Source organism: Arvicanthis niloticus, chromosome X (genome assembly GCF_011762505.2).
Source record: "Arvicanthis niloticus isolate mArvNil1 chromosome X, mArvNil1.pat.X, whole genome shotgun sequence".
In the NCBI taxonomy this organism is placed as follows: Eukaryota; Metazoa; Chordata; class Mammalia; order Rodentia; family Muridae; genus Arvicanthis; species Arvicanthis niloticus.
The window spans coordinates 87,366,081-87,382,438 of record NC_047679.1 but is presented as its reverse complement, the minus strand read 5'-3'; the positions used below and the strand labels follow the sequence as shown (position 1 = coordinate 87,382,438).

Sequence of the window (16,358 nt, the reverse complement as noted above, 5' to 3'; positions counted from 1 at the left end):
GAAACTCATTTTCCTCAACCATAGAGTAGGCTTATATTAGTGCCAGCTCCTGGGGACATCAGAATCAAGTGTTTGAACACATGCATATGATGTGCCTTACAAATGTTTAGGATCAATGGGTGGCTAGTGTTATTATCATCTGCATCATACTTATTTTTATGTTCTTTTCTTCTCAGGAGCTCCTGGAAATCAGGGCCCCATTGGGCAGCCTGGGATGCCTGGGCACAATGTGAGAGTGGGCTACACACTAGTAAAACACAGTCAATCAGAACAGGTGCCACTATGCCCCATTGGGATGAGCCGGCTCTGGGTGGGTTACAGCTTGCTGTTCGTGGAGGGGCAGGAGAAAGCCCATAACCAGGATCTGGGTAAGTACTGGCTTTGACAGCTAGTCCTTGCTTCCTGTCCCTACAAAGACTGAGAAGTGACTTTTCTTCTCACAGCCCTTTTGATCCATGGTTTTGAAATAGGTCACAAGCATCAGCTCTGAAGTCAAAAGAAGTTTGATTCAAATGTTGAATCTACTTGAAAGCCAAATGCCCTGGGTAAATTATTCAACCTCTCCAAGCTTTCATCCTCCCTTAATGGGACTAAGCTATTTCTACTATCTGTCACATAGAGTGGTATAAGGAATTCATGAATCATCCAATGTAAAATATAGTTAAGCCTCCATTAAGTATTAGTGCTTAGTGGTAACAATAGTAACATGACCTGCAGGGCAGTGATGATTAACCAAGGATTAATTGCATTAGCAGCAGGTATGTTAACTCTAGACACGAATTCCATCTATTAAATATTGGTTTTACAAAGCAGATTAATTAGGGAGTGATTATTCACTTTATCAAAAAGATTCTCATCATTATCCAACTCCCCTGGTACCTTTACAATACAATTTGATCCTCAGACTCTAGCACTTACCAAAGTCACAGGACTGTCAGGAGAGATCTGTACTGCTCCGAGCAAGCATTTAGGTGGAAATTCACATCTTCATCTACTCCAGGCCTTCTGCTTCTGCTTTTTTAGCCAGCACTTACCTGATTCTTGCCCATCTTCTCTTCCCAGGATTTGCTGGCTCCTGCCTGCCCCGATTCAGCATCATGCCCTTCATCTACTGCAACATCAATGAAGTGTGCCACTATGCCAGACGCAATGATAAATCCTACTGGCTCTCCACTACTGCCCCCATTCCCATGATGCCTGTGGGCCAGACCCAGATTCCCCAGTATATCAGCCGCTGCTCTGTATGTGAGGCACCCTCACAAGCCATTGCTGTGCACAGCCAGGACATCACCGTTCCACAGTGCCCTCTGGGTTGGCACAGCCTCTGGATCGGATATTCCTTCCTCATGGTGAGGCCTTGAACCATTTTGTCCGTCAGTGTAGAAACAGAGATAGAGAGTAGGGGTGAAGAACTCAGGGGAAGGACCCTCCCTTTGATTCCAGGCTCAAGGGGACAAAGGTCAGAAAACAGTTTAACAGAAAGAGAGATGAAGGTGTGAATTAGAATTTGGAGGGGGGAGGGGTAGATAGCAATTTAAACCTGATGTTCTGGACTAAGAACCTGTACGTGTCACAAATCAAGGACCTACTCTATGTGTCCTTCAGTTGTGTCACTACCAAGGGAAGACTAGAACTGTAATCTGAACAAATACCAAGGGAAATGCTGTCCTCAAATGAGGCCAGCACATGTTTGTACTGATCAAGCTGAAAATAACATTTACCACCTTGACATCCACCCTCCTAGATCTGTCTAGCTCCTGCTATCTCTTTTTGCTACCTCCTCTTAAAGATTGGCATGGAGGCATGCTGTGTTTGTATGGCTTTGTGAGCCTTTTGTTGCTTCTCCAATTTTTGTGGTGTGAAGGCATGCTGTGTGTCTAGCTAGGAAAGAGAACATCAGTAATCCCAAGGAGACAGTTTTGTAACTATCTGGGGAGGTTTCTTCAAATGAAATCAGGAGTAAGACTAAGGCAACTCCCAGGAAAACTACAGCATAAAGCTCACTGAAGTCCCCTGGTTGGGCAGAGCTTCTTACTGAATCGCTAAAGACTGGTGTAATTGCTCCCACCCAAAACTGACATGTTTTCATAAGCCAGAGTCGGCATCAGCAAAGTATCACTCTCTGAAGTTAAGCAAACTGACAGCCTGCTAGCCGCTTGCTGATGCAGATGTACATAAAGCGTCTTCTTGGCCTCCTGTGCTTCCAGCTAATTTGAAGGGAGATGGCTGGGGTGTAGACAGGAGGTCTGGAGGTATAGCGACTAGAGACTTCCAGGACACCAGTGGCCTAGAAACTGAACTCCAAGGAATCCCTCTGAAGTGAGGCCTGAGACATTTTAGGTCAAAGACACCCAAACCTTCCTTGAGTTATCAGGTAACAAACACTGTGTCACTCTAGAGGGTGTGGCACAGGTTGAAAACAGAAATAGTTCTAGCGGTGGTAATTTCAGGATGAGAACTATAGGGGACATGCTGTTATTAGAAAGAGCATTGGGAACTATTTTACTCTTTCCCCTTTTAGAGGGCAGTGCACAGGAATGGGCTTAAAACTCTGTTAATTCCAAAACCTAAATCCAGCCTTGCTCAAATGTATATGTCTGAGGGTCAACAAGATGGACCCCTAGGCAAAGGCACTTTTGCCACTAAGCCTAACCAAACCCAACACAAAATAACTGTTTTATACACACACACACACACACACACACACACTATGGAAACAGGGAGATGAAGGTAAACCTAACACAGCTGTGAAGTCTGTGGGATAAATGCAGATAGGGAATCACTGGTGCGAATGTGATCACTGACCATGCAGGGTACAAAGGAGCTGGGGTAAGGCTGCAGCATCCCACAGCTGCTTCAGGGAGGATAGCCAGTGCTTGCTTCCAAAGCCCAGGTTCATCAAGCTAGCTAGAAACTGAGTGATCTGGACCCCAGTGGGGTCCAGAGTTCTAGAATGGGGGTACATATGCAGTCCTGTAGAAACAGGACATGGAGCACCTTCGTGTTGAGTCTGGCAGAACCCACACAACCCCCTCCCTTCTGTTTCAGCACACTGCTGCTGGGGCTGAGGGTGGAGGCCAGTCCCTAGTCTCCCCCGGCTCCTGTCTTGAGGACTTCCGGGCCACTCCTTTCATCGAGTGCAGCGGTGCCCGTGGTACCTGCCACTACTTTGCCAACAAGTACAGTTTCTGGCTGACAACGGTGGAGGAGAGAGGGCAGTTTCGGGAAGATCCTGTGTCTGAGACGCTGAAAACCGGGCAGCTTCACACCAGGGTGAGCCGCTGCCAGGTGTGTATGAAAAGCCTGTCACACAGCCTCTGATCTCCCTACCCACCTCACAACACTCACCTCAACACGTCTGAACAGTCTGAGAAAGGAAGACCTGAGCCCATTTGCCTGTCAAGTTGTACATCAAAGTTTCATTTGGACTGGACTACTGGACACTGGTCATCCCAACCCTCGGGCTCCACAGATGAGCCCACTGTGCTAGGATTTGCTCTCCTGTTTCCATCCATCTGGTGCTAATGTTCCATTTAGATATGTGTGTGATTACTCATGGCTACCTCAGAAAGGTGTGCTAAACTGCCATTTCCTAAGACGGCTAAAGCTCTCCTCACTGCCTTAACCAGGAAGTTCTTTATAACAGCTAAGTTATTTTTTTTTATGACAAGACATTACCACACATTATTTGAGTCAAACTAGAACTCAGGATTTCCACCCTAAAAGTATGTTTCTGGCTGAACATTATAGACAGCTGAAATCTGCCTAGGGCTAGCCCTCCCTACTGAAGGCAGCTTGTTATATCTAGACAGGCAGTATAGTATTGGAATGAGGAGCCAGCCGATAGCCAAAATTGAGCTGTGATTTCTTCCAGAGTTTTGTTAGGCCCATGCCCCATCTTATCTAGGAAAGGCCGAAAGTCCAGTATTTGGTCCTAGATGAATCACTGCCCCCTGGTCCACATCCAGAGAGATAGACAAGTTGGTCCAATCAAGCAGAACAAAGAAGGCAATAAACGTGACCAAGCTCACAGAAGGAAATGAGAATCATTTCTTTCTTCTTGGCCTAGGGCAGAGGGATGAATATATATAGAGAGAGAGGTAGCAGTTCTGCTTCTGAGTCCAGGAACAAAAAGGTAAATCTCATGTCCCCATTACTCAGAAATCCCTAGTTATTCCAAATGCCAACCAGATGTGTGCAGGTGACAAACTGTGTTGGCTCCCTGCATTCTGAGGCTATTAGAGATGTTCTGATAAAATGGCCATCCAACCACTCTCCCACAGGTAGCCTTTTAAACTATTTGACAGTTTTTTTTTTTTAATTTCATAAAAATCTAGCACTCACCATTGTTAGCAGACCCGAGGCACAGTCTGAGTTGGCCATGAAGTATATTGCCTTCTGTTTGAAGCAATTCATTTTAATTACCAGTTGTGTAGAACACAATTAGTTCCACTGACATGAAGCACCCCTTTCCAGGTGATTTGCTTTCTTGAGAACTATGTAAACTGTGCCAGCGCAGGCAAAGCATAACCAGTATATTCTAAGCTGTTGGCATCACCTCATAGATAAGAAACAAATGGTGTTAGCTTTGTACATAGCAAATAAAAGGAATGAAATGTGAACATCTGACTTTTTGAGACTCTTTGAAAGACTTTCTAATATCCACTCTCACTACACTTTGTAACAAAACATTGAGGCAGGGGAAATTAGAAAACGATTTAGTCAATGGGCAGAAAGAGTCTTCTCTTGGTCAACAAACCCACAACATGTTTCATAATCAGCACAAACTACTTTTATCTCTTTCACATGCTAGAGTTCAAGAAAGGAGATTTAATTCTTCAGTGGCCTCAGGATCATTTACCAATAAGCTAAAAAGTAGGGAAACATTAAAATCAGTAAAATGAAAATTTCTCACTGGAGAGATGGCACAGTAGTTAAGAGTGCTTGCTACACAATCAGGAGGACTGGAGTCTGGGTCCCAACACATGCATGAAAAAGCCACTAGTTCTGTGTATGTCTTAACCCCAACTTCAAGGGAAGTGGTAACAGGAGGATGGCTGGGTGTTACCATCTTCCACCCTAACCAGGAAAACATGAGCCCCAGAGAGATCCTCTCTCAAAAGATTATACAGAGAATGATAAAGGAGGACACCTGATGACCAAAAAGGGCCACAGGGCCTCCACTTCTGCTCAGAGATGACGTGCCTTTGTGAGTATGTGCACATGTGCATACACATGTACACAAATATACGTTAAAAATAAAATCTAAACTATATGTGGGCACACATTCATATATTTCATGTGCAATAACTTAAATATGTACATATGTTTACATATGCATAAAACAATCCTGTGAAAGGAGAAACAAGAATAACCCAGGAGTTTTCAGGGAAGGAAACTGACCCATGGGAGAGAATGTTATTATGCTGAATACCATTGTTCATCTTTTGAATTTGAACCTATGGAATGCATAACATACTGGCAATAAAAGGAAGGGAGGGGGAGGGAAGGTAGGAAGGAAGGAAAATGAAAAGGAAATGATGGAACCTAAGGAAACAAGTGAATTCATCAGTTTCGTCAGTGCGATTTCCAGACTCCAGATACTAGCCTCCTGTGGATCTCTGTATAGAAAGAAGATGAAATGCAGACCCATGTGAAACATACACTTAAAGGGGCAACAAAAGGAAGCTAGGTAGGTACTGTGGAGAGTTGAGCACCCTCCTTGCCACATATTCAGCACAGGTAACCTCATAAGTATATGCTTCCAAACTTAGAAAGTTCGTAGTCCTAAAATATCTTGGATTTGTATTTAATGGGCAGATCGAATGTCACCACATGAATAGTTCTTTCTACAGATAGTTCTCAACCAAAACAGTGTAATTCAAACAATTTATTTAATCCTTCAAACAAAAATCAATGCTTTAAGTGAGAGTTTGGTAAGGCCAGGCCAGCCCTCCACTTGCTTTTATAAATCACGTTTTATTAGACTACAGGCATGCTCAGTCACATGCATATTGTCTGGGGCTGGTTTTACAGAGTAGAATAGTTACGACAAAGGCCACCCGGCCTACATAGCCTAAAGTACTATCTTTACAGAAAAAGTTTGCTGACCTCTGCTTCAAGTGATCATGGTTTGATTTAAGGATGTGGTGACATCTAATGAAACTATCAGTAAGGATGGAGATTGTGACCTACCAAATAGGTTTCTCCAAAAAGGAAGACAATTAAGAAGTGTATATTTGACATCATTTTGACAAATACTTTGATAGAAATTACAATTATGTAAACTGCATATTCAGGTAATTGAACAAGAGTATTTCTCCCTGATTCATTTATTTTATTATTTGAGCAAGAAAAGAGATTTCTTCTTAGTATTTAGCCCCAAAGAGGTCACCTAAAAGGGTGAAGAAATATAGTGTAACCATCTCTCATCTGCTCATAGTTGCAGCAAGATGGGAGATGCTGTCTGTCTTCCAAATGCTCTCATTTCAGTTGCTCAAGACTTGCTGTCACCATGTAAGGCGAGCTGGGAAGCGATGAATTCTGAATCTTCTCCTAGACTCCATGACTTTTCTCTGTCTTTCAGGGATGACTTGGTGTCATTGACTTGCTGTTTTGTTTTATTTCTGAAAAAAGGACAATTGGCTCAGTCATAATTGCTATTGAGTTTGTATGCTATTGGCATATCAGGCACTTGCTGACCAGAAAAGTTTTATGTAACAAGTTCATGTTCTTGTGACGTCAGATGGAAGGCAGAAGACCACCTCATTGAGTTCTCACTATCCTACACACTGAGAATCTCAAAATCTTCCTCCAGGTCAAAGTCCTCCAGTTGTTCAGTAGAGTCTATGAATTCTGTTGGAATATAGAAAGGAGAAGAGCTTTACACTTGGGTTGATGCTCCCAATCAAGATCCTACCCAGCCACTGCCACTCTGCATGTTGGAATCAATTTGTTAAAAGCAAGGTTTGTCTGGAGGAAATATACAATTAGGCCTACTATAAAGTATTAAAATTTTTCTTTAAAATGCAAAACAATCAGGCCTGTTTCTATAGGCCTAATCACAGTATCTCTTTGTCTTTCTGACAGTTTATTCATTTTTTGAGATGAGGTCTTGGGACATAGCTCAAGCTTGCCTGGAACTCAGGATCCTTTAGCCTTCTCATTTTGAGTGATACACAACTACCAGCCCAAACATCAAGATACTTTTTGAGTTACCCAGGCCTCTGGTTTGTTTTTCTAAAACGAACTTTAGTCACCTTTACTTTGTAATGGTAAATCTTTTACACTGAGTTAATGTTCTTCTTGTTATCATTCTTTAAAACCAACAAATATCAGATTCTTTAAAAATTATAATAATTAGAAGCACCATTCTTTGCTCAGACTGGCCGAGAAGAAATTTCAATTTTCATAAATGAGATGGGCCACAGTTGCTTTTATATTCAGCAAACAGTTGTAACATGTGGGGTCTGCTGGCCAAGAGCTTACAAAAACAGCTTACCTGCCCCTGTAGTTGTCACTTCTGGCTTGGCTGGAGGTACAAAGGGAGGCCAGTGTGATGGGTGCTTCTGAACTAATTCAAACATCCTCAGATTCTCCTTTAGAATTTCCTGGGTAGACCAAGGAACAGCTGTAAATACCATGGCGTCACTACTCTTCTGTTTAGTTGGCAATTCATGAACCTAACCCGTGAGCATAGCCTGGTAGTTGGCAAGTGTGAAAAGAACACCTAGTAAACACATTCATCCTCTACTTGAATCATCGATGACCCCAGCTGACTTCAGTTCTGGATCCTGTTGACAAGGCAAGAACACTAGAACTGATAGCTAATGGAGCCTAGTATGGACTGATCCAGTCACGGGGCTTAGGGAGTTTACTGGGTATACAGGGTCAGCTCAGTGAACGGGTAAGGTGTTTCTTAAAGAGTCATTTAATTCAATTAAATATGCCCCAAGAGAACCCTGGTACACATTTGTATGCCTTCAGTTCCTGCCCAAATTTAAGAAACATATCCTAGGGGCTGGAGAGATGACTCAGTGGTTAAAAGCAGTGGCTGCTCTTCCAGAGGTCCTGACTTCAATTCCAGCTACCACATGGTGGCTCACAACCATCTGTAATGGGATCCGATGCCCTCATCTTGCATGCAGGTGTACATGCAAATAGAACACCCATATACATAAAATAAACAATTTTATTTACAAAATTTATAAAATAAATTTTAAAATTAAAAAAAGAAAAATATTTTAAAAAGAAAAAGGGATTTATCCTAATTTAAATGATACAGCTATCATTACATTGTCATTCTGGCTTCAAACATCAATACAGCTTTGCTACAGTCTGAAATGGAAACATCTTTTAAAAACTCTCTTGGAGCTCAGTGGTTAGGAGCACTTTTTGTTCTTCCAGAAGAACCAAATTTAGTACCTAGCACCCACAATCGGCAGGTCTCGATCTGTATCTAAGGCTCCAGAGGACGCAATGCCCTCTTCTGGCCTCCATAGGCATCCGAATAAGCAGGGCATGATCACACAGACACATAAAAGTAATGACAGTAAACATGAATCTTTAAAAAGTAATCCTCTTGCTTATGTATATATAGGAGGTCATATTCTGCAGTGGTAGCCACTGGTAAGTTGCCATTGTTAAAAGCAATTTAGATAACCCTAATTAAATTAGTGGGCTATAAATAACAAACAAAAAAGACATGAAAACGGAAGAGGGACATGTTGAGAAGAAAGGGAGGGGAATAAGAGAGGATAACAGGAGAGAATATAATCTATCTATGGATCTATCTATGGATCTACCTATGATAGATAGATCCATAGATAGATAGATAGATAGATAGATAGATAGATAGATAGATAGATAGATGGGAGGGTGGATAGGTGGATAGGAGGGAGGGTGAGTGGATGGATAGATGGATAGAGAGAGAAAGAGAAAGAGTGATAAAACTGGAAGAAAAAAGAAATATGTTTGTAACACATTTCACGACTTATTTGTAAACAGTACTTACACAACTACAACAATAAGACCACGCATTGCTTTTCTCACTAAAAAGGAGTAATAATTCTCTTGGGCTGGAGATATAGCTCACTGACAGCATTTCCAAGGACGTGCAAGCTCATGCATTCAATCTTCATGCTGACAGCAATAACAAGAATATTTCTCTTGAACTGGACATAGTGGCTCATATCTATAATCTTAGTACACCGAAGGTTGAAGAAGTATCACAAGCCTGAGGCCAGCCTGGTCTTCATACGGAGTTCCAGGCTAGCCTGAGCCACATAGCAATAACTTCTCTCAAATAAATAGTCAAATAATTGTAAACTCTATATTGTTTCACTAAACTATTATCTGAGGTTACAGATTCTTTTAGGTATGTCAGTGTTAATCATTTGTTCATTGTGAAGAAAAATCTTCCCTCTATTTGCATATAAAACTCTGGGTTCCTGGAATCCTTTGGTTTTAGAGATAGAGCTTCATGTCTCCGTTACCTCACCAGATGCTTTAAACAATACTCCTATGATCTCCCGTAACTCAGTCAGTGAATGTGTATCAATATATGACATCTATTTTGTATGTGTTAGAGACTGACAGTGGGAAATGGCTACGGAGATTGGTGAACCAATGTAAGAATTCTCTTTTATACAATATACCAAAAAGGGAAAATAATCACTTATCACGGACTTCTACAAATGCTGGTCCCTTTCAGTGGTCATCTGCCTGTATTTTATATAAATAAGCCAGTTAAAAGAAGGAAAAGTCCTCTAAACCATAATGCAATATACTGGGTTGTAAATGAACCACTAAACACCTAGAAAGCACTTTCGTCTCTTTACTCACTTTTGCAAACATATAGTAAGGAAGAAATACTGACTGAACAACATGAAGTGGGCAGTTGGAGGTTAAAACAGCCTAATATTATCTGCGAGTTTCAGGTGCCTTGCAGCCTTAACTTTCACTGCTGAGTCTGTCTTTCAGCTGATACACGCAAAGACTTAAAAGTCTTTATTCACTTTCCCCAAACTTACGTCGAGCTCTCCACATCTGACAGGTTCATTTTCATCTTAGTTTCCTCCTCTTGCAACCAAATTATATCAGACTGTTTTCATATTGCTATGTAAACGTAGTCTTAAAATAATACATTCATCTTTAGTAGTTTTCATGCTTATGTTTTTTTAAAAAATCCATATGTACTTACCTTCTGAACAAGGCTACACCAATTATCAAAGTCTTTCTCTTCCTTGCAGAAAAATCCCTTGGGTGGGGAAGAAGAACACTACTTAGAATTCCCCTTTACAAGATAGAGCTATTTTCCCAGGATTAGGAGGTGGGCCACCATCTTGCCATGCATCTTCCTAGCAGCATATGAAGACTGGCTAGCTGGGCTTCTCTCTCCCCTAAATCATTGCCTAAAATATGCACAACCTTGCAATTCTCTCTCTTCTTCCCTCCTCCCCTCCTTCCCTCCCTTTCTATCCCTTCCTCCCTCCTGTCTCCTCCTTCCCTCCATTCCTTACTCATTTTCCCTCTTCTAGCTTCTTTATTGCTTCCTCCCTCCCCCATCAACACTGCTGGACATTTTACCTTGGATATATATATATGTGTGTGTGTGTGTGTGTGTGTGTGTGTGTGTGTGTGTGTGTGTGTGTGTGTGTGTTGTGTGATGTGTGTACCAATTACAGCAGGAAACAAAAGCCCTAATAATACTAATAATACTTTTAGCTAGAAGCATTACTTTAAAAGATAGATTTGACTATTCAAAAAAATTATCTACTGAATTGTGAGAAGCAGCAGTGTTCCTCTGCCCTGACAGTCATCCCTCAGTACAAGGAATGGTCCCAAACAAGAGGGCACTGCTCAGACTTTGGTCACCTGTGCTCTAATGGATAAAACAGAAAATAATGTAGAGGGGACCTTTTCAGTGTGTGTTGATAGCAACCACGCTTTCCAGAGCAAGCCTGAGACATCCTGGATTGGGCATCAAGAAATAGATGCTGACCTCTGAAGGACTCTTACTCACTTATCCCTTCCTAGTCCTTTCCCACCTTAAATGTATATGCCAAAGATGTAAAGGTGATAAGGAATAGGATGAGAGATACTAATGTTACTGACCTTTTTACAGTGTGTACAGTGTGCCTGGTCCTATACTGAGTGTTCATATATGTTACAGCTCACATAACCAAATAAAGAGAGAGATAGTGTGGCCATACTTCTAGTCATGTGAAAATTGATGCTCGGAAAAGTTAAGTGACTGTTCCTACATAGTTGAGTAGCAGAGCTCGGGGCGTCATGTGAAAAGTTTGGCTCCAGGGTCCATCCTTTCCCTACCATATCAGTGTGCCTCTTTTGGGGATGCTGAACAAGTATACTCTTGCTATGCTACCCAACAACCTGAGCAATTGCCAAGGGACCTATTTTTAGTAGGTTACCATCAAAGTTCCTTGAAATACCCACCAAGGCCACAGAAGGATCCAAGTTCAGGATACTCATCCGCTGTGGAGACTGCAGGCAATGGAAAGTCTGGTCATCTACTAGCCCACTCTCTTCAGTGTCAACAAAGGTCTGGGTTGTGTGAGGGTCCAAGAAAATGAGCTCATCACCTGTTTTATGAAGGCACAGTTACTCTTTGAAGAAGCACTGGCCCTGGCGCCACTGCTGTCCTAAGGATGAGCTTCCCCCACCCACCCCAGTTCTCCTAATGGCGTCAATAGTGAGAATGGGATGACAAGAAGCCCAAAGCCAGGGTGAGCATGCTTGAGAAAAGCCACATGTGCCAAAATCTAATCATTCAAAGAGAGGCTTGACCTAACATCTCTTCTATATCCAGGTCCCCAGATGAAAAGGGATAGGTTTGGGAAAGGTGGGAATGACAGAACAGGATGACATGGCAGGCTCTGTGAGCAGCAGTTGCAGAGAGGTGGTAGAAGAATCCCCAAAGCTGTGCACTCCAATACCACTAGGGGGCACTCTACATCTTTCAGCATTGGAAAGCATCTTGAGATACACGACTAGTTCTCAGATCCATATTCAGAGAGCACCTCTCAAAATGGAAAAGGCCTTGGCCTCCGAAGAAAATTCTAGCCACACACAAACAGGGATGCTAACCTCTGTGGATCAGAGCCCAGTGAGCTGACACCTGTTCACTGATTAGCAGTTAGCTAGTGGGTTAGTCATTGTGAGCAAGCTTGTCAGTTCCCTTCTGCCACGTAAACTTCAGTATAGATGAACCACACTGGAAAAAACTACTTGTAACGACTAACTGACCTCTCTCTCTCTCTCTCTCTCTCTCTCTCTCTCTCTCTCTCTCTCTCTCTCTCTCTCTCTGTGTGTGTGTGTGTGTGTGTGTGCATGTGGCTGAGGATCAAACTTAAGACTTTGTATATATTATGCAAACATTCTACCACTGCGCCAAAACTCACGTCCAAGATGACTGAGTTTCACATGTCAGACGAAAGTCATGCTTCACTAAACTGCAAAAGCTCAGCCTCAACACAGCCCTGGAGGATATCTGGATGATAAAGTATCTTCCCTGATCTAATGGTTAAAGGGCAGGCAGTTCTTTTGTCGAAAAATAGACAAATGCCTGAAGAAGCAACTGATCTCACTGTCCAGCCCCAAGGCCACCTGGAACTCTATGACCTCAACTGTGTCAGGTGATAAAAGATTATTTACTGGCAACAAGAAAATCTCCCCTAAGTCTTTGGAATTACATGCGGGGGGGGGGGCACATTTATGTGATTCTACTGGCAAAGACTGTTACTGACGCCTGGTGCAAAGTTTAACTATTCTGTCTCATAGACAAAGACAAACTGCTTACCTCTTTCCTCTTTCAAACACTGCTGTTTTCCAATGCTGTCATGAGGCCTGTTCTAGTATCTTACATGTACATAAGAACCAGAAATGTTCACCTCTGTGAAATGCATGCAATACAATACCCAACATAAAGACATTTTAATTATCTTACTTTGAGTCCAACATATTTACTCACAAATATATAGCTAAGAAGCATGGAAATCAGCACCTTTATATGATTTACTACATGAAAATCAAAGTATAAATTCTTCACTAGACCAAGGCAAGTAAGAACAGTAGCATATCAGCCTCAGATCACACTAAAGAACAGCAATGCAAGATGTGCGGCATGAAGCCTGCCTAAGACCTTATAATAAAGGTAGTTAGAAAGGGAAGTTGGAGACACAGAAACAGAAATCCCACGAGGGGTAGAACCCAGACATCCACCAGAGTACTTTAAGGTACAGTGTTGGGAATGATAATTGCTTGTTGGACTCAAGCCATGACCTTTCTCCATGAGTGGGGAGGGGACAGCTTTGCAGGCTGCCTCTTTTCTGAGAATGTTTATAAGAGATACAGAAGAAGACATGTGGTGTTGAGACTGAGGTTTGTGTAGAAGAGTCAGGTTGGTCAACCATCCGCATAGACCATAGCTAATACTGTAGCTCTCCACATGGTAACCTGGACCCAAGAGCAAAGAACAAACAGGTCCTTCCTTCTAAGTAAGCAAAACCTGACAGGCAGAGGATCAACCTGGCCAGAGCCTCCCACGTCCCAATATTGTGACTAAGCCTTTAAACTATAAACCTCTATAATTTGCTATGGTAGAGCACTCCATTAATCCCAATACATAAAAGGTACTATGAACTCCAAATTTTCCATTAAATTGTAGTTTTAAGGCTGGGCCAGTAGGTGACAGCATTACAGAAACAGGCAGCTGGGTGGCAAGCCCCACAAGAAAGGCTCAAAGAACTAAGGGCAGATAGGGGTATTGGGTGGAGCCATCTCTCACTGAACACTTGCTATATGTCTAACTTGTTGCCAAATAGTTTACCATGAGATGACCTAACAGGGAGTCAAGTATTCATGTATTTTAAAGAGAGAAACATAAGCCCAAGTTGTTTATTTGTTTCCAGCAGTCAAGCCACTAGCTAGCAAAACCCTGATGTAGAAAGCCAGCTATGTGTGCTGCCATCCCACCTCCCCGGTCTCCACGGAATGATGCAGGGGAGATAACCAATGCTCTCTCTACACTGTTCTCTGCATATTCTCTCGAGGCACTTTACTCTACCTCTCCTTGTAAAGCAAGCAGTCTAAGCTCATGGCTTTCTTGGATCCCAGGGTCTGACCAGTCCATTTCCACAAGAGACCCTGTGCCAAGTCTCTCTGGTTACATCCCTCCTTTTCCCATACTCTTCAGCACTCATCAGGTGGCCTGGTTCTTAAAGTATGAGCCAGCAGCACCGAAAACACTTAGGAGAGCAAATCTCAGGTCCTATCCTAGACTTACTGTATTTAAATAGGTCCACAAAGGGATGTGTGAACAAGTGAAGTCTGCATAGAACAGCTAGCATGTAATGTGCTAAGGGCCTTAAATGTCTCTGGTCACAGCTAGTAAGTTAGAAGGCAAGATTTCTACCATTCACAGAAATGGTGGATTAATCATTACAACCCATATTAGGAGGTTTCCTTGTGGCTGTTTTGAGGGGTTTCGTTTTATTTTGGTTTACTTTGGTTTTGGTTTTGAGACAGTATCTCAATGTGCAGCATTAGCTAGCCTGGAATTCACAATGTAGACCAGGCAGAGCTTAAAATCACAGAGATCCACTGGCCTCTGCCCCTGCCCATGCCTCTCTGCCTCTGCTCCTGCCCCTGCCTCTGCCTCTCTGCCTCTGCCTTTGGTCCTGCCCCTGCCTCTGCCCCTACCTCTCTCTGTGTCTCTGCTCCTGCCCCTGCCTCTCTGCTTCTGCCCCTTTGCCTCTCTGCCTCTGCTCCTTCCCCTGCCCCTGCCTCTCTGCCTCTACCTCTCTGTCTCTGCCTTTGTCCCTGCTCCTGCCTCTGCTTCTCTGCCCCTGCATCTGCCCCTGCCCCTGCCCCTGCCCCTGCCCCTGCCCCTGCCCCTGCCCCTGCCCCTGCCCCTGCCCTGCCCCTGCCCCTGCCTCTCTGCCTCTGCTGTGCCTCTGCCTCTGCCCCTGGTTCTGTCTCTGCCTCTGCTCCTGTCCCTGCCCCTGCCCCTGCTCCTGCCTCTGCCCCTACCCCCTGGCCCTGCCCCTGCTCTGTCTCTGCTCCTGCCCCTGCCTCTGCTTCTCTGCTTCTGCCCCTGTACCTCTGCCCCTGTCCTGCCCACGCCTCTCATCCTCTGCCCCCTGCCTCTTCTCTTGCCTCTGCTTATCTACCTCTGTCCCTCTGCCCCTGTCCCTACCTTAGTCTCTACCTCTGCTCCTGCCCCTGCCTATCTGCCCTTGCCTCTGCTCCTGCCCCTGCTTCTCTGCCTCTGCCTCTGCTCCTCCCCTGCCCCTGCCTCTGCCCATGCCTCTCTGCCTCTGCTTCTCTGCTTCTACCTCTCTGCCTCTGCCTCTATCCCTCTGTCCCTCAGTCCCTGCCCCTGCCTCTGCTTCTGCCTCTGCTCCTGCCTCTGCTTCTCTGCCTCTGCCCCTGCCTCTGCTTCTCTGCCTCTGCCTCTGCTCCTGCCTGTGACTCTGCCCCTGCCTTTCTCTGCCTCTGCCCTGCCCATGACCCTCTTCCTCTGCCCCTGCCTCTCTGTCTCTGCCTTTGCCCCTGTTCCTGCCTCTGCTTCTCTGCCTCTGCTTCTCTGCCCCTGCCCCTGCCTCTCTTCCTCTGCCCCTGCCTCTCTTCCTCTGCCTATCTGCCTCTGCCTCTGCTTCTGCTCCTGCCCATGCCTCTCTGCCTTGCTACCTCTGCCCTGACTCTGCCCCTGTTCCTGCCTGTGCCTCTGTCCCTGCCCCCTGCCCCTGACTCTCTGCCTCTGCCTCTGCCTCTACCCCTGCCCTGCCCTGCCCATGCCTCTCTTCCTCTGCTCCACCTCTGCCTCTCTACCTCAGCCACTGCCTCTGCCTCTACCCTGTCCCTGCCCCTGTCCCTACCTCTGCTCCTGCCTCTCTGCCTGCCCCTGCCCTGCCTCTCTTCTTCTGTCTCTCTGCCTCTACCCCTGCTCCTGCCTCTGCTTCTCTGCCTCTGCATCTATGCTTCTGCCATCTCTGCCTCTCTGTCTCTCTGCCTCTATCCCTCTGACCCTGCCCCTGCCTCTGCCTCTGCCCCATCTCTGTCTATGTCTCTGTCTCTGCCTCTGCCCCTCTGCCTCTCTGCCCCTGCCCCTACCTCAGTCTTTTCCTCTGCTCCTGCCCCTGCCTCTCTGCCTCTCTGCCTCTGCCTCTGCCTGCCTCTGCCCCTGCACCTGCCTCTGTCTCTCTGCCTCTGCCTTTCTGCCTTTTCCTCTGCCTCTCTGCCTCTGCCTCTTCCCCTGCCCCTGCCCCTGCCCCTGCCCCTGCCCCTGCCCCTGCCCCTGCCCCTGCCCCTGCCCCTGCCCCTGCCCCTGCCCCTGC

At 44.8% G+C, this 16,358-nt stretch overlaps 2 protein-coding genes across 5 annotated transcripts in view; one reads left to right on the top strand and one right to left on the bottom strand.

Moving 5' to 3' along the window:
* Window positions 1–4,622, top strand: part of Col4a6 (collagen type IV alpha 6 chain) — a 299,929-nt gene extending 295,307 nt beyond the window's left edge. The window contains exons 43-45 of the mRNA XM_034485264.2: window positions 177–368; window positions 1,063–1,349; window positions 3,049–4,622. Coding sequence (XP_034341155.1) covers window positions 177–368; window positions 1,063–1,349; window positions 3,049–3,321 — 752 coding nt within the window. The 3' untranslated portion in view covers window positions 3,322–4,622. The remainder of the gene's footprint in view (window positions 1–176; window positions 369–1,062; window positions 1,350–3,048) is intronic.
* A 1,253-nt stretch (window positions 4,623–5,875) lies between these two features.
* Window positions 5,876–16,358, bottom strand: part of Atg4a (autophagy related 4A cysteine peptidase) — a 54,037-nt gene continuing 43,554 nt past the window's right edge. For all 4 annotated transcript variants that reach the window (XM_076918199.1, XM_076918200.1, XM_076918201.1 and 1 more), the window contains 4 exons: window positions 11,458–11,603; window positions 10,202–10,258; window positions 7,502–7,610; window positions 5,876–6,855 (listed from right to left, as the gene is read on the bottom strand). In XM_076918199.1, the coding sequence (XP_076774314.1) occupies window positions 6,785–6,855; window positions 7,502–7,610; window positions 10,202–10,258; window positions 11,458–11,603 (383 nt within the window). In that variant the 3' untranslated portion in view covers window positions 5,876–6,784. The remainder of the gene's footprint in view (window positions 6,856–7,501; window positions 7,611–10,201; window positions 10,259–11,457; window positions 11,604–16,358) is intronic.